The sequence below is a fragment of the Corvus moneduloides genome, chromosome 2, assembly GCF_009650955.1.
Source record: "Corvus moneduloides isolate bCorMon1 chromosome 2, bCorMon1.pri, whole genome shotgun sequence".
NCBI lineage: Eukaryota > Metazoa > Chordata > Aves > Passeriformes > Corvidae > Corvus > Corvus moneduloides.
This window is the reverse complement of record NC_045477.1, coordinates 121,167,147-121,194,311: the sequence shown is the minus strand read 5'-3', so window position 1 is coordinate 121,194,311 and position 27,165 is coordinate 121,167,147. Positions and strand designations below refer to the sequence as shown.

The following is a 27,165-nucleotide window of genomic DNA, read 5'->3' as shown; positions in this document are numbered from 1 at the left end:
CTGTTTCTATGGAGTTGTTGCTTTGTACAGGACACGAAATAATCCAGGAAAAAAAAAGAACTGCTTCGTTTATTTTGTGTACAAAAACCTAAATAGACTTGGTTAAAGTCAGTGACCTCGTTAATTGAGTAGAAAGTGCTGGTTAATTGCTGATGGTTTTTATATAACTGAGCATTCCTTTCCTGGCCAGGCCTCCAGTGAGGATCCCTGCACGATCTGTCACGATGAGCTGAGCAGAGACTCCTGTGAGCTCGAGTGTGGGCATCACTTCCACAGGGAGGTGAGTTCTGGTCTTGTTCCTGATCTCCACTTCCTAAAAACCACCCCTTTACCCTCCCCTTACCCTTCAATGCTTAAACAGCAGGGCACAATTTGGTTTTCCAGCCTTTGCCCCCCAAAATGTGCCCCACAGACAGCCTGACTGTGTCAGAAAGCTTCAGGTGGTTTTTTTTAAAGTAAAATAATTCATCAGTGAATTTAAGCTGATTCTTCAGAGGGTGAATTTGGTTGGGACTGTTGGCAGCACACTCAGGGAATGGGCTATCCCTAAAAACCCTGCATTTTGCCACCTGATAGTGGAAACTCAGGGAGTGAAAAAGTCAGGATTATGCTGGAGTAACTCCACGTTTCTGTCTGTGCCTTTTCCCCTTTACCTTTTTTGTTTAACGCCGATTTCTTCTCACAGAACGAATTTGATTAGAGCAGGAGAACAATTCTCCAACCCCAAATTTCAGTGGTGTAGAACTTGTTGAAGAGCTTCCCCATTAGTGCCAATTCTTTCCAGCCTCCAGCTGGACTCCTCTTCCCAGATTTTGCCTCTCACCCTCTCCCTGTCCCCGCAGTGCATCCGAACGTGGCTCAAGCAGCATTCCAGCACCTGCCCCATCTGCCGTGTCCATGCTCTGCTTCCTGAGGATTTCCCTGAGCTTCCTGCATGGAACAAGTAAAGCTGAACCTGCTTTTACCTCCACACTTTATACTAAGATGCAAAAGGGCTGCAGCATAACCCCAGTGATGGGGGACAGGACAGAACCCTGGGTTTATCGGCAATGGGAACAGCCTCAGGATTTGGCCCTTGGCATTGAGCCACAGCATTCCAAGATCAAGGATTTCTCCTGCTTCCTGCCTAAAGCTGTGGAGTTCAGGGCTGGCAGCACACAAAACTGGTGGATTTTTGGCTAAGGGACACTGAAAGTACCAAATTATGTTATCTGAAAGGCCAGTGTGTAATTCCTGTGAAGAGGGGGCTTTTCCTTCAGATTTATTCCAGTATCAAACAAGTAGGTGACCCGAAGGATGGACCCGCAGAACTGGACCAGCCACACCATTCCCTTCCACTGGCACAAACAATTCAGGATTCAAGCCTGCTCTGGTCCTTGCAGTTCATCCCTGCAGCTCCTCTCTCCTAAATCCACAGCTGAGAATTCAAATCATTTAAATAATGACTTTTAGTAACATTTTGAAACTGGAATTCTAAATTATTCATATGGATCAATTCTTTAATCTCAAAATAAGGTTGAAATTTGAATTTCCCCCCTTGTTGAAGAGCTGGTCTGTTGAAATGGGGAGGATTTTAAAAAAGGATTTTTTAAAGGATTTTTAAGCAACACTTCCTCTGTATTTTGTGCAGGAATGGTCACCAGTAGCAGGAGGGGCAGAATTCCAGCAGCTCAGGGAATTGTTCTCCCACTGTTTCCCGAGTCTGAACTGGCCAGAGCACCTTCAACAGTGACAAGTTTGTCCCAGAGACCCAAAAGATGAGGGCCAGAGCCTGAGAACCTTAAAGTGAAAATCAAATAGCTGAATACAGGCAGGATGATATGGATTAGGAGCTTTTGGCTAAGTCCAGGGATCGCTTGTTCCCCACACATCTCCTCCAGCTGAAATTTTAAACTCCTCTGTGGTTAATCAGTGTATTAATTACCACTTGAATAAAAAATAAATCACTGCTGCAGCCCAACAAGTTGTTTGTGTGTAGTATTTCTGCTCAGTCTGAGTTAGGGGTGAGTAACTACTCTGTGCTGTAGAATTAAGGCCTAAAAATTCCAGCACTGGAATCCTTTTCAGCCTCCAGTATTTTGGGGGGGTTGCAGCTCTTCCCAAGGCCAGCCCCTCTTTCTACATCCCTTGGGACAGCGGGAGCTGGCAGCTTCTGGCACTCCTGGAGCAGACTGGGAAGTCCAAGGAGTGGCTTTCACTTCCCCAAATCCCCCTGTACCATCCCCTGGTCTTAGGGAGAAGTGGGAAGTTTCAGTCAACAGCATTTTCCTCCCTCTTCTCAGACATTGGAATAAAAATTTCAGCTGTTTCTCCCCTAAAACACCAGGGTCAAAACTGGAATTACATTCTCCTGCTTGGCAGTGCTGCTGGATAAACCAAAGGAAATGATTTTTCTTAGTTCTCTTAATTCTGCCTTTTCAGGTGCTCATCTTTACACTTCCAAGTTCCGTAATACAGACTGAGCCTGCCTCTACCCCACATGGAAAATTAACACAAAATCTGCAAGTTGTGGCTGTTCCATTAAAACAACATCAAACCCCCACAACCTGGTTGTGTTGGGAAGGTTCTTTCTTACTGAACTACTCTTCATTTAGGCTGTACAGTCACAAACACATTCATTTATTCCTCCAACACAAACTCCTGTTCCCAACTGACCAAAATTTCCTTGGTGGGATTTGCCATCACTCATTCCCCATCCACCTTGGGACAGATCCCACAGCACCACCTTCCACTGTTGTAGCATCATTTTTTTAGACCTTCCAAGACCTTATTTCTCATTATACCACAATTCCCATACTCTCCCAGTATGGCTGTAATGGGATTTATGACTTTTAAGGGGTCTTCAGAGGACTTTGGAATGAGTATTACAAAATTGCATCAAGAGAGGAACTTACTACATACTCCTACAGGCCTTAGGAAGCTACAGAATGATTCCTTCAGGATTTCCCCAAGAAAAAAATGGGGAAAACATGGTTGTTGAAGGCAGCAGGATTGGGAAATCCTGCCAACGCTGCTGGACTGGGAAATCCAGATGGGCAGAGTCTTGGCCAGGTTAACAGGGAAGTGAAAGCACAAGAAGAACCCACAGCAAGAAGGCAGGCACAGATAAAGTTCCACTTTCCCTCTGAGGAATTCCCAGTAAATCCTTCCCTGGTTCTCCTGGGGGTGTTCACATCCTGCAGAGCTTCAGTGGGAAGTTCTCTGTGATGAGATGGTCGTCGTGCAGAAGGACCACGATGTTCACTTCAAACTCTGGGAGAAGGGGAAAAAAAGGGGAGAGAATTCCATAGGGAGCTGCATCCTAGGAGCAATCCTACCCCAATTCCACAGGGAGCTGAATCCTAGGAGCAATCCTACCCCAATTCCACAGGGAGCTCAATCCTAGCAGCAATCCCACTCCAATTCCATAGGAAGCTGAATCCTAGGAGCAATCCCACTCCAATTCCATAGGGAGCTGAATCCTGGCAGCAATCCTATCCCAATTCCATAGGAAGCTGAATCCTAGCAGCAATCCCACTCCAATTCCATAGGAAGCTGAATCCTAGCAGCAATCCTATCCCAATTCCATAGGGAGCTGAATCCTAGGAGCAATCCTACCCCAATTCCACAGGAAGCTGAATCCTAGCAGCAATCCTACCCCAATTCCACAGGGAGCTGAATCCTAGCAGCAATCCCACTCCAATCCCATAGGGAGCTGAATCCTAGGAGCAATCCCACTCCAATTCCGTAGGAAGCTGAATCCTAGCAGCAATCCCACTCCAATTCCGTAGGAAGCTGAATCCGGGCAGCAATCCTACCCCAATTCCATAGGGAGCTGAATCCTAGGAGCAATCCTACCCCAATTCCATAGGGAGCTGAATCCTAGGAGCAATCCTATCCCAATTCCATAGGGAGCTGCATCCTAGCAGCAATCCTACCCCAATTCCATAGGGAGCTGAATCCTGGCAGCAATCCTACCCCAATTCCATAGGGAGCTGAATCCTAGCAGCAATCCTACCCCAATTCCATAGGGAGCTGAATCCTAGGAGCAATCCTACCCCAATTCCATAGGGAGCTGAATCCTAGGAGCAATCCTATCCCAATTCCATAGGGAGCTGAATCCTAGGAGCAATCCTACCCCAATTCCATAGGGAGCTGAATCCTAGCAGCAATCCTATCCCAATTCCATAGGGAGCTGAATCCTAGGAGCAATCCTACCCCAATTCCATAGGGAGCTGAATCCTAGGAGCAATCCTATCCCAATTCCATAGGGAGCTGCATCCTAGCAGCAATCCTACCCCAATTCCATAGGGAGCTGAATCCTGGCAGCAATCCTACCCCAATTCCATAGGGAGCTGAATCCTAGGAGCAATCCTACCCCAATTCCATAGGGAGCTGAATCCTGGCAGCAATCCCACTCCAATTCTATGGAAGCACAATCCTAGCAGCAATCCTACCCCAATTCCATAGGGAGCTCAATCCTAGCAGCAATCCTATCCCAATTCCATAGGGAGCTCAATCCTAGCAGCAATCCCACTCCAATTCCATAGGGAGCTCAATCCTAGGAGCAGGATGAGGCAGGAGCTCACCCAGGCATCCCAGATCTTGAACCATTCCTAGAAATTCCTGCTTTGTTCTGATCTTTGCGATTCCTCTGGATTGGTTTGTCACTGATAAATTGTGGCAAACAATCCTTTGGAAAACAGGATTCAGACATCAAAGAGCAAGATGTTTTGGGAAAGACAGCTCCACCACAATGGTGTTTAGAAGCATGGAATGGGAGAATTCCAGGACAGACCCATTCCCTGTTTCCATCATGTAACAGCCTTAGGAAATGAAATACTGGAATACAACAGGCCTGCAAACTGTGGAACAAAAATTCCAGAGGCAAATCTACTCCTTAGATATTACATTGTGTCCTTCAAAGCCAAAATCTATGTCAGATCAATAACCAGTCCTAAATGGAGACAGAACAAAAAGCCAGGCCAAGTTAATAAATGAAGGGAAGCAGAAGTCAAAATAAACTGAAAATCTCACTGCAAATTGCTATTCAAGAGCTAAAAATGGCAAAAAAATAAAGAATATTATTATTTTGGGGAAAATCACTGCACACAGATTCCGTGCCAACAGATTCCAGCAGGATGAAGGGGAGAAATACAAACCAGCCAAGTGGATTCTTGCAGTACTTATTTGAACAAGTGAGGAAAACCCTGATTTTGTTAAGAGAAAAGTTGGGTTTTGGCAACAATCAGCAGGGAGGAGCACGTGGTGCAGATAAGGAAAGTCACACCCACACCGACCCTGCTGCTTCCAGGGCTTTCAGCAGGAGAGTGGGAAACAAAAAAGAGAGGAAATGGGAAGAGGGGTTCTCTCCGGTGAGGAAAAGAAGGAATTTTGTTCTTGGACTTTTACTCAAGGGTTTAATCACGTGACCTGCATCCCACTGCTCCTCCTGTCCCTTCATCATGGAATTTTATTAGGAGTATTAGTGGCTGCACAACTGTTTGTATTGGGAGTATTTGGGCTGTATTTTCTCTGTCTGAAATCCAGCAGGGTTCAGGGAAGGAGAGGGCTCTTCCTGCAGATTTATCCCCTCACCTGCCAATCTAAAGGGAATGTGGACACTCATTTCCCATGACAGTGCCTCCCCACTCACCCACTTTGAAGTTTGTTGTTTCCAGGGTGGGGCAGGTGAAGAGCCTGGGGAACACCATGTGGATGGGGATGGGGAGGCCCCTGCACACGTCCCCGTCGGCGATCTGGATGTTCTGGATCTCCGTGGCGTCCCTGGCGTAGCCTTCAGCACACCCTGGGCACGGCAGGAGGAGCACAGGGAGAGGAGGGAAATGGGCTGAGATGAGAGAAAGCAGCAGCCACAATTTCCAATGGAGATACACCAGGATTAGGGGGGAAAAGTGCCCTGCAAGTTTTCACGGAGTTAAGGATCATGGAGATGGTTTAAATTAACAGAGTTGCTCCAGAGTGCAAACCCTGCAAGGCTTTAATGCTCTGGCCTTTCTTTAATGCTCTTCCCTGCTTCCCTCTGAAGGGATGGAGGGCATTCCTGCAGCCTGTTCCCTGCCCTTCCCATGGACACAGGCTCACCACAGGTCTCCACACGCACGAGCTGCAGCTCGATGCTCTTGACGGCCGCCTCGGCGCTCTCCACCACCAGCTCCCCCGTCAGGGGCTGCGTGATCACACAGTTGGTGGAATTCAGGTGCCCTCTGATCAGGAATTTGGGAAGGGAGGCTCTCTGGAAACATTGGAGGGAGGAGAAGATGCCACTGTAAGAGCAGACTAAGCAAAAATAAAACCTTATGGAAAATTATCAAGAGAAGTAGGAAATTCTCCAGAAGTTCCAAAGTTGAGAACTCAAGAGTTCAGAAATGCCTCACGTAGCTTAAATTTAATTCTTTCTGTCTCTATCAGGGTATCTCCAACAATCTTCTCCCTTGACATGCCTCCTTCCTGCTCCTCCATCCACCCCACGGATGGACTTCACCTGGGAAGAACTGACAGAACTTGGCTGTTAGAATTCATCCAGGAGCTGGAACCGTGTGCTGAAGGAGGTGGGGACACCTCCCACTGTCCCAGGCTGCTCCCAGCCCCAATGTCCAGCCTGGCCTTGGGCACTGCCAGGGATCCAGGGGCAGCCCCAGCTGCTCTGGGCACCCTGTGCCAGGGCCTGCCAGGAAACAATTCCTTCCCAATATCCCATCTAACCCTGCCCTCCTTGAGGCTTCCCAAAGCCACAGGGGGCTGTAAAAAAAGACATAACCAAGGCTCAAGATACACATTTTTAAAGGCTCTTGGCTGTACATGGTATAGAAATGTTTTCCCTTGCTCCACTCCCATCCTTCACTCAGCAAAGGGATAAAAATATTTAACCACTTCTGAGGAAAATTCCACCTCCAACAGGTCACCACAGTACAGGAGAAGAGGCAGAATCACTTGATTGCTTATAAAAGTGAAAAAGAAAATGGAAAAGTAAAAAAAAAAAAAGAGCTGATTATCTACAAAGCAGAATTTAATCACTCCTCTGGTCTCACTCAATCACACAAACATTACATTTTAAAATGAAATAATAAGCAAATCCTTTTACCTCCTTAACATTTTGCAGAGTTTCAGGAGTAATGGTGAAGTCCACGGGGCTTGGCAGCAGCTTCCCTTTCTGTGACTGCAGGGAATGAAAGGGTTAAACTGTAACTGATCCCCAAAACACAGAGACAATATTAGAAACCACAACAGTTGGCTGCCCTAAACCACCTGGAAAAGCAGGAATACACTCCCCATCTCAAGCAGAGAGGGAAAAAAAGTTCAATTTCCCATTTCTGTATGTACAAATAACTTCATTTTACACATCCCTTGGAATGTTTCCTTTCATTATTCAGTTTGGGATGGGGAGATTCTAAATGAATTTGTGTCCATGGCTTCAAACCTGCTTTATAAAAACTCTGCCTCCCTCTTGTTCTCCACCAGCAAGGGGCTGATCTGGAACTCTCAGTGAGGATCTGCCCTCACTGCTCAAGAATTCCAAATAGCTGCTGCTGCCCAGCTGCAAGATGGAAGAGATTAGCAAAAGATTGGCTGCATTTTCCCAAAATGACAAATTCTGGCACAGAACAAGCTTAAGGGAATGGTACATTGAGCACTGACAGTGAGAATGATATGTTCAGTAAAACCTCATTAATTCACCCTGACTGAGAGATTCATGATTTACTGACTTGTGAGCTCAGAAGTGCTGTAGTGGGAACGAGAAATAAACCCAGGAAAACTGCATGAGATGTGATTTGTCACTCCTCTGACAAGTGTGGCTCACTTACAAAGGTAATAATGGCCCAATAAAATGTAGCATCACATAGTTCAGAAAATATTGAAATCTTACCAACAGGAAACTTGTTTGTAACACCAAACTAAATCTTTTAAAAAGGTCCTTTTGAACTGAAGTCACATTTCCACCACTCGTCCTGAGTGACACTAAATGTTTTGATATTTACTGTCCTGTTAGAGTTCAAAGGAATGATACAAGCAGGATGTTCCAGCACATTGTAGATGGAAAAAGGGACATTTCATCAGGTGTGTCCTCAGGACAGGCACAGGTCAATCTAAACCAACCCCAAACCCTACACAGGAACTTCTGTAACAACCAGCAAAGCATTTCTGGGAATCCAACCTCCTCCCACAAGGATCAGGATTAAAAGCAATTTTTCCCTGCAGGAATGGTCAAGCATTGGAATGAGTTGCTCAGGAAAGTGGCAGAGTCTCTGGGAGTGCTCAGGAGGAGTCTGATGTGGCCCTTGGGGACAGGCTTTGGGGTGATGATGGGACTGGGTGGTCCTGAAGGGCTCTTCCCACCTTGAAAATTCCATGATTTCCACCTTGATGCAGACTCAGCTGTGATATTTTGAGTCAGGGCTCTAACTCATTACTCCTCATGTGAAGAACAGAAATCAGGTATTTTCACCACCCAACTCCCATTTCCAGGACTGTGGGAGCTTGGAACCTCTGGCTGAAAACTCCTGGGATAATTCAAAACAGTGTTTGGAGAAATGACATCGTATTTATGTGAGCACCCCATTGTCTCAGAACTGAAAGGATGAATAAAGAGAACTCAGGGCACTGTAAAAACATCTGAAAATCCAACTCCTCTTTGTCCTTTAAAATGAAACAGGGATGGGTTTTTCTAATCAGAAGCAACAGCTCTTCGGGGTGGTTTTGGTTTGGGGCAGATTTCCTTTACTCCTATATTTTGGACAAAGCTCTCAGGCACAGGGGGGGATTTTGGGGTGTCCTGTGCAGGGCCAGGAGTTGGATTCGATGATCCTTGTGGATCCTTTCCCACTCAGATATTCTGATTCTACACTTCTATGATCCCTCGTCTCGATATCCCAATTTCCATGGGTTTATTTGGGTTTTTTTTCCCTTACTGCCAAACTTTAAGTGAAGTGGGGGGGGGGGGGGGAAATCCAAATAAATGAATTATCTGCAAAATGAACACAAACCACACTCACCAGGGAGTGGACAATGAATTCACAAGTCTTGGTGAGGTCCTTTGCCAGCAGGGAGCGTCTCATGTCACAGCGCAGGGTGTACTGGGGGAATGGGATGACACAGGAAAAAACAAAACAAGAGCCTTAATTCAGATTTCCTCAATCTTTCCCAACTTTTCACCTCCTTTCTGCCTCTGTGCAGAGTGTTGCTGCTGTTATATCCACTTAAGGGTGATCATGGTCTTGCTTTTCACCCTACTTTGGATTTTCAATGTGACATATTCACAGCCCTTCTAATTTTGATTTTATCGTGGGATTTACAGTGGGAATAGTTGTTGGGATATTTAATGCAGAACTTCTTCAGCCACACAGCTGAGCTCAAAGCAGCAGCTTGCACTAAAATCAGGCAATGAGGTGAATTTGCTTCCAATTGCCTGCCCTAAAATGGGAGCCATAAACCAGTGGCTGAAAAATAGGAAGACCTTGATTATCCCAGTAACCCTACACTTCAGCATCTCCAACAAAGCCTCTCAGTGTCCTCACAGGACAGGGAATTTGCTGGGATGGGGGCATTTCTTGTTTAGTTTGTTGGATTTTTAATTCCTCCCTCAGCCCAGGGATTTGGGCTCCTCACTTCTGGTTCATGGCCACGACCCCCCAGCAGTGTCTGATTAAAGGTCTCTGCATCAGAAGAGAGTGTGAACCCACAACTAATCCCTAAATCAAGAAAGAGAGCCTCAGTTAAACTGCCCAGAGGTTTAGGAAGTGTCTCTTAACCAGCCCCTCAGTGCTACATTTCCCTCTTCAGGAGAGCAGGACTCTCAAAGTTTGGCTGAGATCTAAATCATTAATTTTTAATGGCATTTTATGCAAGAAAAGGTACACAAAGGAGAGAGGGAATGAGAAAATAAAACAAATATTCCCCATTAAAGTGCACCTCAAAGTGACTGATTGAGTTATTTGGGATATGGGAAGTAACTCAACCAGTGCTGCACCATTTTTGACATCCCTACCACAAACAACAGCTGTTACATGAGGGAGGAAGCCAAAACTGAGCAAATACATGGAAAGGATTTAAAAAATATCCAAATATAGACAAAAAACAAGGGATTTTTTTTTTCTTTTAGTTACTTCTGACAGGCTGCTGGGGGATGATTTAGTTTATTAGGTTGTTTTTTTAATTCCAGTGACATAAAAGCTCATTGTCTAACACAGTATTTACCTTCAAGAGATGGCTGAAGAAAGACTTTCCCCCTAAAAAATCCCACCAAAAATCCCCCAAACAAACCAACCCACATATGGTAAGGCAGTTTTTAACCAATAAAGATCAAATTTCAAAACTGTATTTCCACAAGATTGTGTCCAAGCAGGCATTTCATACAGATCTGGGCAGAGAATGTTACTCCTTCTCTCCCCAGCAAACAATTCCTGATTTGTTTTGCTCTCAACACTTGGAGTTTTCATTATGAAGGTCCACATTTATTTGGAATAAAACCACACTGTGGTGCTGGGTTGTTTTTTTTTTTTTTCAGGAAAGGAATGGATAAAGTTGCCTACAACATCAGGATGGTTCAGATTTAGGTTACAGCTGTTCTGCTGAGGTCTTTCAGGCAAAACATCTGGTTTGTGCCATCATTCCTGAAAGATTTATTGGATAAAAGCGTGGAAGGTTCAGTCAGTGTGAAAAGAAACCACCACCAAACTTCATCCTCCATTCCCATGGATTGAGAGTTGCTCTAGGACACATTGTGCAGATAAAAGTTCCTCTTTTCTCTCCAGACAGGGCTTCCTCACCTGGATATTGACAAAGACTCCGTGATATGTCTCGTACAGAACTTTGTTGCCCTTCATTTGCAGTGGGAATTCAAAGGGAATTTCTGTCTTGCCACTGGGGAGCTTTCCTGGTTTCACCATTTCAATGGTGCTGTTGATAATCTGAATAGGCTGCAAGGATAAATATTGAAGAGGTTTAGGCTGAGACAGAGAACCAACAACATCTAAACTCTAATAGGATTCCTGGATTTCCAGAATCCCAGGGACCTCTTTAAACACACAGTGCTGGATATTTCTTTAAAATGAAAAGAAGTATTATTACTTTGCTCAAGAGAACAATTTATATTTTATGGGTGCATCACACTAACATATTCAGGGAGCTCAACAGGAGCATCTCCAGCTTTGGGAAGTGGAGCTTCATTTCCTAAATTATGACCTTCAACAGCAGCAGGAATGACCAAACCTGTGCAGCTGAGCACTGAGCTGTCTGCTCCCACCTCCACCTGGCCCTTTCTCACACTAAACTTTGTTATTATTTAGGATAGCTCTCCCTGGAATGAGGGTTAACTCTGCTCTGACTGGGGACATGGCTTGGAGATGACATTTCTTTTCTCTCTGCAGTTTTACCATTATTTTCCCCAACTGTGGGGCTCCCAACACAAGAAAGAAGTGGAGCTGCTGGAGACAGTCCAGGGGAGGCCACTAAGTTGGTCCCAGGGTTGGAGCCCCTCTGCTCTGGGACAGGCTGGGAGAGCTGGGGGTGTTCACCTGGAGAAGAGAAGGCTCTGGGGAGACCTCAGAGCCCCTTCCAGGGCCTAAAGGGCCTCCAGGAGAGCTGGAGAGGGACTTGGGACACAGGATGGAGAGACAGGACCCAGGGAATGGCCTTGCGCTGGAGGAAGACAGGGTTAGATGGGATATTGGGCAGGAATTGTTCCCTGGGAGGGTGGGCAGGCCCTGGCACAGGGTGCCCAGAGCAGCTGGGGCTGCCCCTGGATCCCTGGCAGTGCCCAAGGCCAGGCTGGACATTGGGGCTTGGAGCAGCCTGGGACAGTGGGAGGTGTCCCTGCCCATGGCAGAGGGTGGGAATGGATGATTTTTAAGGTCCCCTTCCAACCCAAACCTTCTGTGATTCCCTGATTCAAGGCCATCCTGACTTAACCAAACTGTTTTCCCAATGTAGCTGCCTCCAGACACAGCCTGCCCTGCTCCCATCAGCACAGCCCTGTCCCTGTGGAGCCTGGGATAAGTTGCCCTGCTGGGATCCAAACCCCACAGTTCCAAACCGGGGGAGCAGCACAGGAGCTCTGCAGTCCCACTCTCTGCAGAGGAATCTGGGTAAGTCCTGTCTCATGCCCAGGAACCCTCCATGGCCCCCACAGGAATTACTGTGATAGGGACTGAGCTGGCACAAAAGTCCAGTTAAACCTGGTCACTTTAACACAAATTAAATAACATCACACAATTCATTATTTTTCTTTAAATCCCAGCCCTTCAATGCATCATCCACTAACCCTTTTTAACCATTTATGGCAGTGTGTTTCAGCCTGAAAGAAAATTCTCCCATCAGTGCAAGTTCTTTCCCCAAAAGGTCCTCATATATCCCTCCCTGGGGATATTCCAGAGCCATCTGGACACAACCCTGGGCCCTGTGCTCTGGGATGGCCCTGCTGGAGCAGGGAGGTGGCACCAGGGTCCTTCCACCCTCACTCATCCTGGGATTCTGTGATCTCCAAATGAAGCTGAGCATTTCTGTGCTTTCCATCACTTCCACACCATGAACAGCTCTGACCACCTTAGAGCCATTAAGATTTCTTGAGAAAAAAAAAGAGGTTTTTGTGTTAAGAATATTCACCTGTGCAGGTCTTACCTTGGCAGTGTTGCAGAAGGCCTCAAACACGCCCACATTTTTGGCACTGAGCTGCAGATTCACTGAGCCCTCCATGGTTAAGGAGATCCCTTGGTGCTGCACCGTGTCCTTACTGGTTATGACCACCACTCCAGAAAGAATTTCCTAATAGGAAAGAGGAAAACATCTGTTTAAATCCATTTTTTCATAGCTGTTAGCCACACAGTGTGGAACTGATCTCCAAACTCAAAAAAACCCTGTTGCCAAAGAATGGTGTAACCTTGTCAGGATAGACAAACACTGATGAAGGAATTTAGGATGAGAGCTCTGCATTTTTTGGTTTTTCCTTAAAAATATCACCCTCTTCTTGACAAGTATTAACCTGAGCTTCAAATTCTTCCCAAAGTTTCAAGATTTTCCTGTCCAGGAAGATGAAAAACCCTCTCACTGGGTCAGCTGCTAACAACCAAGTTCCATTCGATGTGTTGGAATAAACTCTGAGGAGGAATTGCTGTATGAAAATTGGGATGGTTGGCCACGGGAGAGGGAAGAGAAGGCACAACTGGGAAAGGGACGGCCCAGCTGAAGGTGAGATCCACCTCGAGAGTGGAGCAGAAGAGATTTAAAATACAAAAATGAACACAAAGAAACAGTTTCAAAGTGAAACTGAATGAAAGGCAGGAGCTGTGTGACTCCAGGAATGTTGTCACTCATCCCATGAAGGATGTGCTGTCCACAAAATATCCTCTGCACAAAAATGCTGCCTCCTCAAAGCGTCAACTCAGACTTTTTAACACTGAAAAACTGATGAACTGCAGGAGAGCAACACACAACTCCCTTCACCCACTCCATGCTTTATCCTCCCTTTCTCCCGCACTGGAGAATCCGCTTCAATCCTGAAATATTCCCAGCTGGAAAGGGCAGCAGGTGATGGAGAACTGGAGAGTCCCCTGGGGATAAACCTTCTCTCCTGCTCCTTCCCCAGGCAAACAGGCCCTGAGGAACAGCTCCCTCCAACCATGGGAAAATCCCGACTGCTCACCCTGCACCCGACCAGTTCAAACCAGGATCTCTCCAGGAGACTGGGAATTTTGGCAGATTTTTGTCTTTCCTGGTGGTGCAGGATGGCAAAAATGGGTCAGGGGGGTTGAAGAGCAGGAAAACATCCACATCCCAACCAAAGCTGACATCCTGAGAGCCTGGAAAGAGGATCTGCAGCAAGTGGGAAATGCCGGAACAGGAGGCGCGAGCACAAAAGGACAGCGAAGAAAAGCTGACCTAAATTCTGCACTGCTCTGCTAAAGGGCCTTAATTAGCACCAGCAATTAGGTTATTGCTTTAAAAAATGAGTCCAGCTCAACTATGAGAAGCAAGGACAACTGTGAACGTGTTAACTGCTTTAACAAAGGAGAAGTTTCCTATCACACAGCAACAACCCATTCCAGAGCTGCTGCCTACACAGCTCCACGTGGGAAGGGTGCACGTCCTGGGAGCAGGAAGGGGAAGGATGACTTGAAGTTAAATATCAATTTTTTTTTTCAATATTTCTTCAGAAACAAAAAAACAGCTCAAAATTCTGCCCCTGTGCCCAGGTGAGAGCCCACCTGCAGAGCTGCCCCAGCCCTGGGACCAGCACAGGGAGGACGTGGAGCTGCTGGAGAGAGGCCAGAGGAGGCACCAGGATGAGCAGAGGGATGGAGCAGCTCTGCTGGGAGGAAAGGCTGTGAGAGCTGGGATTGTTCAGCCTGGAGAGGAGAAGCTTTGGGCTGAGCTCAGTGTGGCCTTGCAGGGCCTGAAGGAGCTGCAGGAAACCTGGAGAGAGACAATTCCCAAGGCATGGAGGGCCAGGAGCCAGGGAATGGCTTCCCAGTGCCAGAGGGCAGGGCTGGATGGGAGATTGGGCAGGAATTGTTCCCTGGGAGGGTGGGCAGGCCCTGGCACAGGGTGCCCAGAGCAGCTGGGGCTGCCCCTGGATCCCTGGCAGTGCCCAAGGCCAGGCTGGACATTGGGGCTTGGAGCAGCCTGGGACAGTGGGAGGTGTCCCTGCCATGGCAGGGGTGGGATGGGATGAGCTTTAAGGTCTCTCCCATTCCTTGCTGTCCCTACAAGATTCCTACTAAAAATCCACGCTGGATTCCTTGGTGTACAGCTCTTTCATCATTGTGTTTTCATCTCAAGATTTACAAATTCCAGGCCCACTTAATGAACTAAAATTACACACCTTTCCACATGGAGCTGAAGTGGAAGCTACAAACAAAACTGACAGATTGACTGACCAGAAGTATCCTAATTTCAGTTTAAAACACAGGGAATATCCCTTTCCCATATTAAAAAAAAAAAAACTATAACCAGCTAAAAGTGATATAAAGCAAGTCAAGTTCAGTCAAACTGAAAATGGACACAGCAGTGAGATACTGAAATAGATAAATAAACAAAATCCTAATAATTTATAACTTTATTATGCACAAAATGATGTGAAAGTGAGACACAGACTGTATTTATCACTATGGAGCTATTCCTAAAGGAGATAACTGAGCTTTGCCAAAGCCATTCTCTAGATAATCTGACAATTGTAGGACAGATGCTGCATGCCCTTCCATTCAAATCCAGTTTTCCAGCATTAAAATCATTCAGTAAATGGAATTTTGGTGGATGGAAAGGATTTTTGTGATACGAGTGTGTGGCTGAATGGTAAGGAAAAAAGAGAGACCTGAACAGGATTTCTAGATAAATAGCGATAAAAATTAAAAATATTCCTTCCCTTTCAAGCCACATCGGCCTCTGCAGAGCGAGGTCGGGGTCTTCCAGTGGTATCCAGGAAAAGGGGAAACACAAAAAGCAACACTTAATCCCAAAGGCAACGCCCAAAAGCCCGGGGCTGAGCACCTGCTGGTTACGGGAGGCCACCGGGAAGCCGTGCCGGGATCGGGAAAGCTCCGGGCAGGGACAGAGCGAGAGTTCGGAGCAGGCGAAAAGCTCCAGGAAGGGATACAGGGAAAAAGCTCTGGGACACAGGGAAAGCCGCCGACACCACGGCAGCACAGACAGGAGAGGGCGAACGACTCCGCTTCCCGAGCAATCCCCGCTGCCAAGGACGGTCCTGGGCCATTCCCAGCGGGAAACCCGGGCCAGGACACGGCCCCGGAGCCCAGCGAGGACCCGCGGCCGGGCCGGGGCGCGACAGACCCCGAGCGTCCCCGACAGACCCTCACGGAATCCCAGAATAGGCGGGGTTGGAAGAGACCTCTGGAGATGATCCAGTCCAACTCCCTGCCAAGGCAGGGTCACCTGGAGCAGGAGACAAAGGAGCACATCCAGGTGGGCTTGGGATGTCCCAGAGGAGACTCCAGGCCCTCCCTGGGCAGCTGTTTCAGGGCTCTGCCACCTTTTCTCCACGGAAGGCAGTTCTGCCTCCTGTGCAGGGCAATTGCCGGGCTCAGGCCCTGCCCGTGGCTCTGGTGCCGCTGCCGGGCCCCGGAGCAGAGCCCGGGCCCTGCCCTGAGCCCTCCCTGCAGCCAGGGACACCCAGGGCTGAGGGCCCCTCTCAGCTGGGGCTCCTCTCGAGGCTGAGCAGCCCCGGCTCCCTCAGCCTGTGCTGGGCACGGAGCTGCTCCAGGCCCTTCCTCAGCTGCGCAGCCTCCGCCGGCCCCGCTCCAGGAGCTCCCTGGCCCTGCTGGGCTGAGGAGCCAGAGCTGGGCACGGCACCCCAGAGGTGCCCCCAGGGCTGGGCACAGGGGCAGGATAACCCTGACCTGCTGGGAACGCTCTTCCCAGTGCACCCCAGGACACCACTGGCCTCCTTGGCCGCTCGCCCCGCGCGGTGCCCCGCTGTTCCCCGCGGTGACTATCGCGACAGACGCACCCCATCGCGATAGACCTTCCCGGCCCGCTTCACCCGCACGTCCAGCGCCGTGCCCATCGCTCCCGTCACGTGACCGCCACGATCACGTGACCCGGGACGGGGGGTGGGGAGAGCGGGAGCCCCGCCCCCACAACATCCGGGTCCTCTCTCGTCACCTCCCAGCTGCTGACGCCACTTCCCGCGCGGCCCCGCCCACTTCCCGGTTGTCATAGCAACGCCGGGGCGGGGTGAATGACGCAAGGTCGTAACCACTGGGAACTACTGATCCCGGCGTGCTTTGCGCGCCGGCAGCGCCCGCTGCGGGCGGGGGGCGCCGTGTTGGCTGATGGGAGTTGTAGGCAGGGCCGCCACTGCGTTACGCAGCTCGCGAATGGCGCTTATCAGGACTGTGGGGCCGCGCTCGGAGCAGGGTGGTGGCAATGGGAGCCTGGGAAAGGCTTCGCTGTACTGAAATTTATCCCTCTGACTACACTGTGCAGCCCCAAGCACCGATATAAACGACGAGCGAACTTGTCTGTGTTCTTAATCCGCACGGGATTCATCGCTTTGGATTTCCAAACACGGCCCGGCCTCGGTCCCCGGAGTTCCCCGCTACTTGTCCGATAAATTCAGGAAGGCAATGCCTTGCAAAATACGCAGTGAGGAATTTCGCCTTAAAAACCTGAGGCACAGAAACGCCCGGTGAGGAAATGTCCGAATGCTGAGGGGAAATGCTTCGATCTCTTCCATGTGTGGCCTCAGACGGAATTCCCGTGATCTCAGCGGAACCAGGAGTTGTCCATCGGTGGAATTGCAAGTCCTGAAGGAAATCTCTAAAGCATTAGTCGAGTTCTGAATTTTATTGCTTTCCCAAGTCATTATTTTCACCTCTTTCTTCACACATTATTCACTAAAAGTAGATTTTATTCAGATTCACATCATTAAAATAAGCCCAGCCTTATCAGTGCTGGCAGTACCTGGAAGATGGTTTTGTCCTCTTCCTCCTCACCCCTTCAGTACTGAAACCCATCCATGTCCCTTCCTCCTGCAGTGCTTATGGAAAACTTGGCAAAACCCAGTGCACACTCCTGTTTTGGGGAAAAAAAGTGAGATATCAAAGCTGTCCCACATTTCAGGGAAGATGGGGAAAGTGGTCATTGTAAAAAGAAAGGAGCATTTAACTGGGATTACTGAATATTACTGGCAGGACTCAGGTATCTAATTACTGTGGGGCAGGTAAAGAGGGATCTTTATGTTTTATTTTTTACCCCATCCAAAGAGAACTTGAAAGAGGAAAATAAAAGCCTGGACAGCACCGCTGCTTTTGAGTATGTAGATTATTTTGCCATCACTTTCACAATCAGCTGTTTTTCTTGGGAAACTTTTCCCAAGATACTTCAGTTACTCATTTCTAGGAACCTCATGTCCAGAAAAAGCTCCTGTTGGTGCAGGCAGGAGCTGCCCCTCTGCCTGGCAACACAGATCCCACAAACAAACCCAGGGAGCACCCGGCTTCCTGAGGCATCTGTGTCCAAGTCCAGTCTCTGGAGTGAGAGCTCAGCACCCTCAGCGTGGTTCTTCTGAAGAAAGGATCCCAGAATGGTTTGGGTTGGAAGGACCTTAAAGCCCGTCCAGTCCCACCCCTGCCATGGCAGGGACACCTCCCACTGTCCCAGGCTGCTCCAAGCCCCAGTGTCCAGCCTGGCCTTGGGCACTGCCAGGGATCCAGGGGCAGCCCCAGCTGCTCTGGGCACCCTGTGCCAGGGCCTGCCCACCCTCCCAGGGAACAATTCCTGCCCAATCTCCCATCCAGCCCTGCCCTCTGGCACTGGGAAGCCATTCCCTGGCTCCTGGCCCTCCATGCCTTGGGAATTGTCTCTCTCCAGCTTTCCTGCAGCTCCTTCAGGCCCTGCAAGGCCACACTGAGCTCAGCCCAAAGCTTCTCCTCTCCAGGCTGAACAATCCCAGCTCTCGCAGCCTTTCCTCCCAGCAGAGCTGCTCCATCCCTCTGCTCATCCTGGTGCCTCCTCTGGCCTCTCTCCAGCAGCTCCACGTCCTCCCTGTGGGGGGCCCCAGGGCTGGGGCAGCTCTGCAGGTGGAGTAAATAAAACTATGTTTAAAAAAAAAAACAAGGGAAAACCCACAAAAACAAAGAAACCCCCCCACACACCAGAGGAACCCCACAAAGAGCCCCCTCAACCCTGAGAACCAGGAGGAATAGAAGAAGTACTTCAAGGGACAGAAGTATCCCCGTGTGGCACAGGTAATCACTGTCAGCACAGATGTAGTGACAGGTGAATTCCCACCTCCAGGATCACCAGTATTCCACTGAGAAGCCCCTTTTCACTTTAGTTTTGATTTTCTGAAGGAATTCCCATTCCCAGATGAAGCTTAAAATTGTCAGTCTCACCATTTTGTCCAAATTTGGCAAGGACTTTCTAAGTGGACGAATGCAGCAGGCTCCTGACAATGAGAGGGCTCAGTACAAAAAATTCCAGCCTTTGCTCTGATGCTTGAACTGTTTCACTGATTTTGCTGAAATCCTCCAAAATAGTTCAGTAGGAGGTGGATATCCTGCAAATTTATCATTTGCATCAACCAAAAGAAATCCTGTTACTGGAGAGGGAATTTTCATAAGGACAGGGGAATGGTTTTAAATTGACAGAGGGCAGGGCTGGATGGGAGATTGGGCAGGAATTGTTCCCTGGGAGGGTGGGCAGGCCCTGGCACAGGGTGCCCAGAGCAGCTGGGGCTGCCCCTGGATCCCTGGCAGTGCCCAAGGCCAGGCTGGACATTGGGGCTTGGAGCAGCCTGGGACAGTGGGAAGTGTCCCTGCCCATGGCAGGGGTGGGAATGGGACGAGCTTTAAGGTTCCTTCAACCCAAACCATTCCATGATATTGTGATTTAGGAGCTCCGAATTCATGTAGAAATGCAGTAGCTACTGGTAAGACAGCTCTTAATTACTTAATTTCTATAATTGTTCCTGCTGTTGTTTTGTGCATTGCTGTGCTCAGCTGCAAGAATGAGATTAAAGAAATATATTCTGATTATTCCTGAGTTTATCGCAAAGAACTAAACTAAGAGGGTTGATGTTTTGCTCCAATCCATCCTGGATGTAACTCCACTTGTGGAGTCAACCAAGCCCACGTTTCCCTTGGCTCTTCAGTTGTTGTTTTTAAGTTTTGCTGAGCCAGAACTGAATGGAAGAACTCCAGGAACAAATGAACCCAAACTGAAAGCAAAGGGAAATATTGTATGGACTTCAGTAGAATGATCCATACATTTGTTTTTCTTCCTGATTATCATAGAATCCTTGTGGAACGGTTTGGGCTGGAAGGGACCTTAAAGATCATCCAGTTCCAACCACCTTCCACTTTTCTGCCTGATTATTTATGGGACACTATTTAACAAATATATTTAAATCGTTCAGAATAATCAGGTTTCTGTATTTTCCTCAACCCAGAGCTGAAATGTATGGATTAGTTGGTACAGAATGGCAACATTCCTCATTTGGAATAATCACAGGGAAGCTGGAGTTACCCAAACTCTTTTGGGTACCTAGAACCTCTTTTTCTGGCTTTTTTTTTTTTTTTTAATAGTTTTAAAATCTTTGCTCAGAGGACAGTGGTGTAGAATCATAGAGTGGTTTGAGTTGGAAGGATTTGATTTAAGGAATTGAGTGGGAGAAGTTCTACAGTTGATACAAAGCCATGACAAAATCCTACACTTGTAAGTTCGCTACTTGCCACCAGAAGAGCTCAGAGATGATTAAGTCTAATAAAACAGTAATTTCAAATATTGCTCATGTGTTGGACAATTTTGAGATCATTTCATGGTTTCTATAAGCACATTTGACAAACTGTTTTTCAGAGCACCTGGGTGGAAAGGCAGTTCTTTAACACTGAGGAGGGAGCAGCAGAAATAAGTGATGCCCTGAACAACAGGAAGTAAATTGAAATCCATTATCTTTGGTGGAGAAATCAGCAAATCCCAGCTCTGCACCACACAAATGGTGGTGTTCTTGAATGCCTCAGAAAGAAGGAAGGTAATAAAAAAGAAATTAAAATCTCTGCACCACATAGAGGGACTGTACACACATTAAATCTCACCAATGTTTTCTAAAACATTTCCCCACTGCACAAAAATTTCCTTTTCATTAAAAATTATGCTTTAAAATATACCAGACCTAAAAGAACTAATGAGAAAAGACTACAGAAGGCAACAAAATAAACTTATTTATTCACATAGCAAGGTGAGAAAAGCTAATTGAGATGAAACAAAGCTGGGGGGAAATCCAGAAAGAAAGTCTAAAGAAAGTGTTTAAATTGAGAGAGGTAAAATGAAAGAAAAAAACCCTCATAAAGTACAATATTGGTCAAGGATTTTTAAAGGTATTTAAGAATGAACTAATTTTCCAGCCAAAATACACAGTTTGAAGGGAATTCCCTCAGAGTAACTGCCATTAGATACCTTAAAAAGGGCTTGAACTGACTGAAAATTGCACTGAGCTTTACTTGCCACTCAAAAGGATTAGAAAATAAGGAAAATAATCTTATGAAACATGTAGGGGGTGACAAAAAAAGTGGATAAAACAGAACAAGTGGTTTAGACATTAAAAAAAAATAATGGAAGAGTCTGGCAGGGAAAGAAAATAACGACTGAGTATCCTGAATAAAAAGTACTTAGGCATCAGAAAAAAACAAAAAGAAAGAAAGAATTAGGTATTAATTAGGTATTTTTTCCGAATAAAAGGTTGTATTGTGATATCCTGAAGGATGATGGGCAAGTTGGTATCTTTAAAAATATTGTGGAAAAAGAAACGCTACAAAATAGTGAATATGGCAGGTTTGTGTGTGAGAACTGATGGATATGGAGGAAATGTTTGGGAATTTGGCAGATAGATTTTGCATATCCTACAGCAGGATACAGGTATGTAGAATAAAAGCACTACAAAATAAATGCACATTCCAGCTAAAACTTGTATATTCTGCCAGCAGCAATAAATTGTAGTAGGCAGTGTTAAAAAAAAAAAAGTGTTTTGTTAAAAGGATTTTCAAATAATATTAAAATAATGATGAAAAATTAATGTGTAAAATTGACTCTTTGAGTGCTGATAGCACTTGAAAAATAATGTGGGATTTATACAGATATTGAAAACATTGACAGTTGTATTAAACAAAAAAAATGTGGTGCCCAACATTTATGTGGAAGCAAAGTTTTGCAGTGACCTCAAAGGGGACTGGAATGGAACAGAACTTTTTTAATTTAAATTTTTAAAATATTGATTTGGGACAAGGGGAAAAACAAATTGTATCAGGATTTGATCTCCACACCCTCGGCTATTTACATTTTCCTGTGACATAAATAGCTTTGGAAACTCCCAAGTGTAAGATTACAATTCATGGCTCAGTTTTTATCTGCTGATGTTTCTCTCTCCTGGTAGTAAGGAGTGTGTAACTGGGGGTGCAGTGTGAGGTGTGGTAATGCCAGGATATTTCCACCCTGACTGAGGGAGTGAACACAGGTTTTTTAGTTTTCTTCTTGTCAAATAGAAGGAAAACTGTGTAACTCAGTCCCTTAAATAGATTTTTTTCATTGGTACATTATAGATAGGAGATACCAACCCAAAATGTTGAGTGATAGGTATGATATACTTTAATGATATATTTTCAGTGTTTTAAGCTGGGGTAAGGGACGCTATGGAAATTATTCTTAACTGTCATAGAAGGCTGGATGGGGCTTGGAGCAGCCTGGGATGGTGGAAGGTGTCCCTGCCCATGGTAGGGGTGGCACTGGATGTGCTTTAGGGTCCTTTCCAACCCAAACCACTCCATGATTCTGTGATTTTGAGCTGAGCTTGAGGAAAGACTCACAAACCCAAATAATTTCTGTCAGGATCAGGAACAGAGTGGGTAGGGCCTGAAGACCATCGGGGTGTAAAAGGAACACTCAGAGAAAGCAAAATCACAGAGAAAAGAAAATTCCTGTTCTTGGCTCTGAGTTCACAGGGCAACAGTTCCAGAGAACCCCAGGATCCCTGAGGCTGGAAAAGCCCTCCCAGCCCAGCCAGGCCCAGCTGTGCCCAATGCCCACCTTGTCCCCAGCCCAGAGCACTGAGTGCCACCTCCAGCCCTTCCTGGGACACCTCCAGGGATGGGCACTCCAGACCTCCCTGGGCAGCTCTTGCCAAGGCCTGAGCTCCCTTTCCATGGGGAAATTCCTGCTGCTGTCCACCCTGAGCCTGCCCTGGCCCAGCCTGAGGCCGTTCCCTCTCCTCCTGTCCCTGTTCCCTGGGAGCAGAGCCCGACCCCCCCGGCTGCCCCCTCCTGTCAGGGACTTGTGCAGAGCCACAAGGTCCCCCCTGAGCCTCCTTTGCTCCAGCCTGAGCCCCTTTCCCAGCTCCCTCAGCCGCTCCTGGGGCTCCAGCCCCTTCCCAGCTCCCTTCCCTGCCCTGGACACGCTCCAGCCCCTCCAGGGCTCTCCTGCAGGAGCCAGAACTGGGCACAGCCCTTGAGGTGTGAAACCCATGTTGTCCAAAATCCATGTTGTCCAGGAGCTGAAGAACTGCCTGCAGTGTGTTCCCCACTAACCAGGTGGGGAAGGCGAACATGAAGTTCCATGTTTAAGTGCTCTCAGGATTTCCAGGGACAATGAGCTTCCTAGACAAAGCATCATGTGGGAAATAATTTTTTAAAAAGCCTTTATGCAAAAGAAGCAGGAGAAGAATGGATCAAAAACTGGCTGGATGAGAGGAAACAGAAATAAAACAGAACTCAAAGGTCAGTTTTCAGAGAAGGGGAGATCACAGGAGGAGTCTACAGCGAGCTGTGCTGGGACTGATGCTGCTTAATGTATTCCTCAATGATCTGGAGAAATGGGCTGAGCAGGGGGACACCACAGATTGCTGAAGGTATTGAGGTACTCAGGTAAGGGAAAGGTAGAGGACAAATTGTCATGCAGTTAAAGGGCTGCTTGGAGAATTGAAGAAAGACCTTTCAAGACTGAGTGACTGGATAATAAAATGACAGATAAAATCTGATGTAGTAAAGTGATGCACATGGGGGGGAAATTCTGTGTACATAAGGGTGGGCTGTAAGTTGTTTCTCCACTCACAAATGAGATCTTTGGGTTCTGATTAATATTTCCATGAAAATATCAGCACAATGTTCCCTTTTACTGAGAGAAACAAATCAAGTATTTGGAATTATTAAGAGAACAAAACAGAGATCATTGCAGCACACCCACCCTGGTATAAATCCATAGTTCCCTGCATATTGAGCAGCGTGGGCAGTTCTTTTCCTGACATCTCAAAAAGGCTTCCAGTACCTGAAGGAGTTGACAAGAAAGAGGGAGAGAGACTTTGGACAAGGGCTGGAGGGCCAGGAGCCAGGGAATGGCTTCCCAGTGCCAGAGGGCAGGGCTGGATGGGAGATTGGGCAGGAATTGTTCCCTGGCAGGGTGGGCAGGCCCTGGCACAGGGTGCCCAGAGCAGCTGGGGCTGCCCCTGGATCCCTGGCAGTGCCCAAGGCCAGGCTGGACATTGGGGCTGGGAGCAGCCTGGGACAGTGGGAGGTGTCCCTGCCATGGCAGGGCTGGCACTGGATGGGCTTTAAGGTTCCTTCCCACCCAAACCATTCTGGGATTCTGTGATTTCTATGTTTTTGTGATTCTGTGATTCCATGATCTCAACATGCCAATTTTGAAAAACCAAATTTTGGAGAAAATTCCTCTCATCCCAACATTCCCTTACACCCTTAGCCGTGGCCTTCAAGGACAACTGGGAGCTGCTGCAGAGAGGCCTGGGTTTGTAGTTTATGACACTGTTGGGAAAAGGAACAGCAAATGCTTGGAAAAGTTTCCCACTTCAGAAGTAACTTTGAAGCAGTTTTTTCCCCTGTGGAACAGATCCTTGTTGCCTGTAAAAACCTTGTGTTGCTGTCCCTTCGGCTAGGAAGGTGATGCTTAGAATCTGGAATTTGGGTAAAAATTAATACCACAGAGTTGGCATATTTACTATAATTTATTACACATTGATTTCACTGCCTTGAAAAGCATAATAAAAAAGACAACAAAAAGTTGTTTCTTGTGACAATCTAAGTAAGAAATATTTTTTTGCTGCTGTTTTCAGCCTTTGAAACTTGCAGTTGCTTATAAATTTCCCTGACCAAAATATTACCCTTCCAAAAAACCCCCCCAAATTCTCCTTGTTCCTTCCACTTCAAACAGGGGAAAAAAAAAAAAAAAAGAGAGAGAGAGGAGTTTTAAAGAATAAAAAATCAGCCTGAAGCAACACCCAGGACAGAAAACTTCTTCCAAGCAGTTACAGCTTGGCAAACCTGCAAACAATGGAAAACAAACAAACAAGGATCGGTTGAATGCTTGTCTCAGCCTGAATGTTCTGGACACACACAAAAACCCTCCCAAACTATCCTAAATCCTCCAAAATAAGGTCAGGAAGTGTTCTGTTCCTGATGTTTCACACTGGAAAACCCCCTGTGAACTTTGTCCGTCCCAGGTATAAAGTTCATGTGTAAATTTGAGCATCACTTTTTATTTGTCTCCCATGTATATAAATGGCATTAATTAGTATTTAATGAATAGAATTCTTCCAAAATGTATGAATCCAGACTTTTATGTGTCAAAAATGAGATTTACATTTGATACTCATACACCTAGAATGGACTAGAGTTTATTCTAACAGAATAAATAGAATAAATAGAGTAGGTACATTACAATAAGTTTTTTATATATTTATACTATTATAGATGCATCTGGCTACTTGGAATTTTCTCAATGCTTTTCATTTAGCTTTGTTTGAATTTTTAACTGGAATTCTTTATGTTCTGCTTGAAATTTGGGTTCAGCAGTCCAGTTTTACCTATTTGAGGTAACGCCTTTCAAAACCTCCTCTGTCAATATATCAAAATTCATGTGAGGTTTATTGTGAAAAGACTTGCTGTGACACAGAGGTTAGAAGAGGGAAAAACAATGTGATTGAGGTGATTTTTCAGCTTTTGTTTTTCATAACTGGGTTTTATAAACCAAGAGAGAAACTTTCTGTGCTGGGAGCACGAGTGTTGTGTGTCCTGCTCCATGATGGGAGCGCTCAGCAGCACCAGGCTGAGCATTCATAAACCTGATGGGCCCTGCACACAAAAATATCAAATACCTCGAGTTACGTTAATTTTATTGCTCAGAAAGGAAAGAATTTATGGGCAATGCTCTTAGCAGAGAGCACAAATGTGGTTTGGTGTAACCCTGGCACAGAGAGTTTCTTGTGCAGCTGCTGCTCAATGAAATCTTTTCCATCTCCACAGATTTGCCAACTTTACCAAGGCCATTGGACAGTTTCAAACCTGACAGATTTCTTGGGAAACAATTCAACTATTTATGAAATACCACTTAAACAAGCAACACAGCTCATCTTCCATTGTGCTACCAATGCCTGCCAATTGTCCCCAGTTTAAACCACTTTTTTTCCCATTCCTCATATCACAGAATCATAGATCCCAGAGTGGCCTGGGTTGGAAATGACCTTAAAGCTCATCCAGTGCCACCCCTGCCATGGGCAGGGACACCTTCCACTGTCCCAGGCTGCTCCAAGCCCCAGTGTCCAGCCTGGCCTTGGGCACTGCCAGGGATCCAGGGGCAGCCCCAGCTGCTCTGGGCACCCTGTGCCAGGGCCTGCCCACCCTCCCAGGGAACAATTCCTGCCCAATCTCCCATCCAGCCCTGCCCTCTGGCACTGGGAAGCCATTCCCTGGCTCCTGTCACTTATTTACAGTCCCTTCCAACCCAAACCAGTCTGTGATTCTATGCCAGATTCCTTTTTTTGGGGTGCTGACTCTTTGCAAAGTTTTCTGATGTCTTGAGACCTGAAAGCCAGGAAGGACTTCTCCATGGTTATTTTTTAACTCATCCTGGCAGTTCTGCAGGTGGGTGGGAATCACTGACAGTGACAGCAGGGACTAGACAGCCCTGAAGCCTCTTTAAAAGGATGGGGATGGAGAACTGTAAGGTCTGGACTCCTCCACCCCTTTACACCTCCAGGGGGAACTGGGGCCTGATTTACACATGGCAGAGCAGGCTGGCCCCAGCACCGAATGGCTGGTGTGACATTGTCCTTCCCACACCAGTTTCAGACTGGTGTCCACAGTGCTTCCCCACAGGTGCCTGTGGCGTTGTGTCCTCTCCAGAGTTTCGGCCAGCCTGGGGAAGCTACCCTGGGAATGCTCCAGGGATATCCTCGCCCTGGGAGCACAGCCCTGCCCAGCAGTTATTTTAGGAGCTCTATCCTGGCAGGACTGGGCCCTGCAGGCCTGGCTGGTCCCTCTGGAATGCAGAGGGGATCTCAGCATAAGGTCAGCACCGACCTTGCCTTGCCAGTTCCCTGGAATAGCTCAGGGAGGGGAAATGCAGGCCCCGAAAATGATGCCCTACAAAAGAGGAGTGCTGGCCCACAGAGCAATTAGCCTACATTAGTGATGCCACAGAACACGCTCCAGGGCCACAGCAGTGGGGACACCCAGGGAACTGGGGCTCAAATGCACCTCACAGGGAGGTAATGCACACACAGCTCCTCTGGTTTATGTGCACAGCAGAAAATACAAACTCTTCTTTTCTGGGTTAATAACTGCGAGTGGATCACCCCTTGATTAGACCCTCACCTCTTGTAATGGTTTTTTATTCCTCACAGTGCTCAGCCACCTCTGACAGACCCACCTTGGG

At 47.1% G+C, this 27,165-nt stretch overlaps 2 protein-coding genes and 1 long non-coding RNA gene across 7 annotated transcripts in view; 2 read left to right on the top strand and 1 right to left on the bottom strand.

The window, feature by feature from the left end:
- Positions 1–1,943, top strand: part of TTC3 (tetratricopeptide repeat domain 3) — a 42,767-nt gene extending 40,824 nt beyond the window's left edge. For 4 of the 5 annotated variants that reach the window (XM_032101133.1, XM_032101132.1, XM_032101136.1 and 1 more), the window contains one exon: positions 191–1,943. In XM_032101133.1, the coding sequence (XP_031957024.1) occupies positions 191–421 (231 nt within the window). In that variant the 3' untranslated portion in view covers positions 422–1,943. The remainder of the gene's footprint in view (positions 1–190) is intronic. The other variant, XM_032101134.1, reaches the window with a different exon arrangement.
- On the bottom strand, positions 43–16,564 carry VPS26C (VPS26 endosomal protein sorting factor C). The gene is made up of 8 exons (XM_032101137.1): positions 16,457–16,564; positions 12,616–12,759; positions 10,767–10,916; positions 8,994–9,074; positions 7,085–7,159; positions 6,085–6,235; positions 5,636–5,788; positions 43–3,252 (listed from the first exon to the last, which is right to left on the bottom strand). Exons 1-8 carry the CDS (start codon positions 16,511–16,513, stop codon positions 3,170–3,172), a joined length of 894 nt encoding a protein of 297 aa, XP_031957028.1. The 5' UTR covers positions 16,514–16,564; the 3' UTR covers positions 43–3,169.
- On the top strand, positions 15,723–17,750 carry LOC116440399. Its single transcript, XR_004238576.1, has 2 exons — positions 15,723–15,912; positions 16,936–17,750. It is a non-coding gene; the product is annotated as an uncharacterized LOC116440399 (long non-coding RNA).
- The last annotated feature ends 9,415 nt before the right edge of the window (positions 17,751–27,165 follow it).

Coding starts and splice junctions, on each gene's coding strand:
- VPS26C (XM_032101137.1), bottom strand. CDS start 16,513: ATGGGCACGGCGCTGGACGTGCGGGTGAAGCGGGCCGGGAAGGTCTAT. Junction 6,236..7,084: donor CTCTGCAAAATGTTAAGGAG/GTAAAAGGATTT, acceptor CAATGTTTCCAG/AGAGCCTCCCTTCCCAAATT. Junction 5,789..6,084: donor CGTGCGTGTGGAGACCTGTG/GTGAGCCTGTGT, acceptor TGCCGTGCCCAG/GGTGTGCTGAAGGCTACGCC.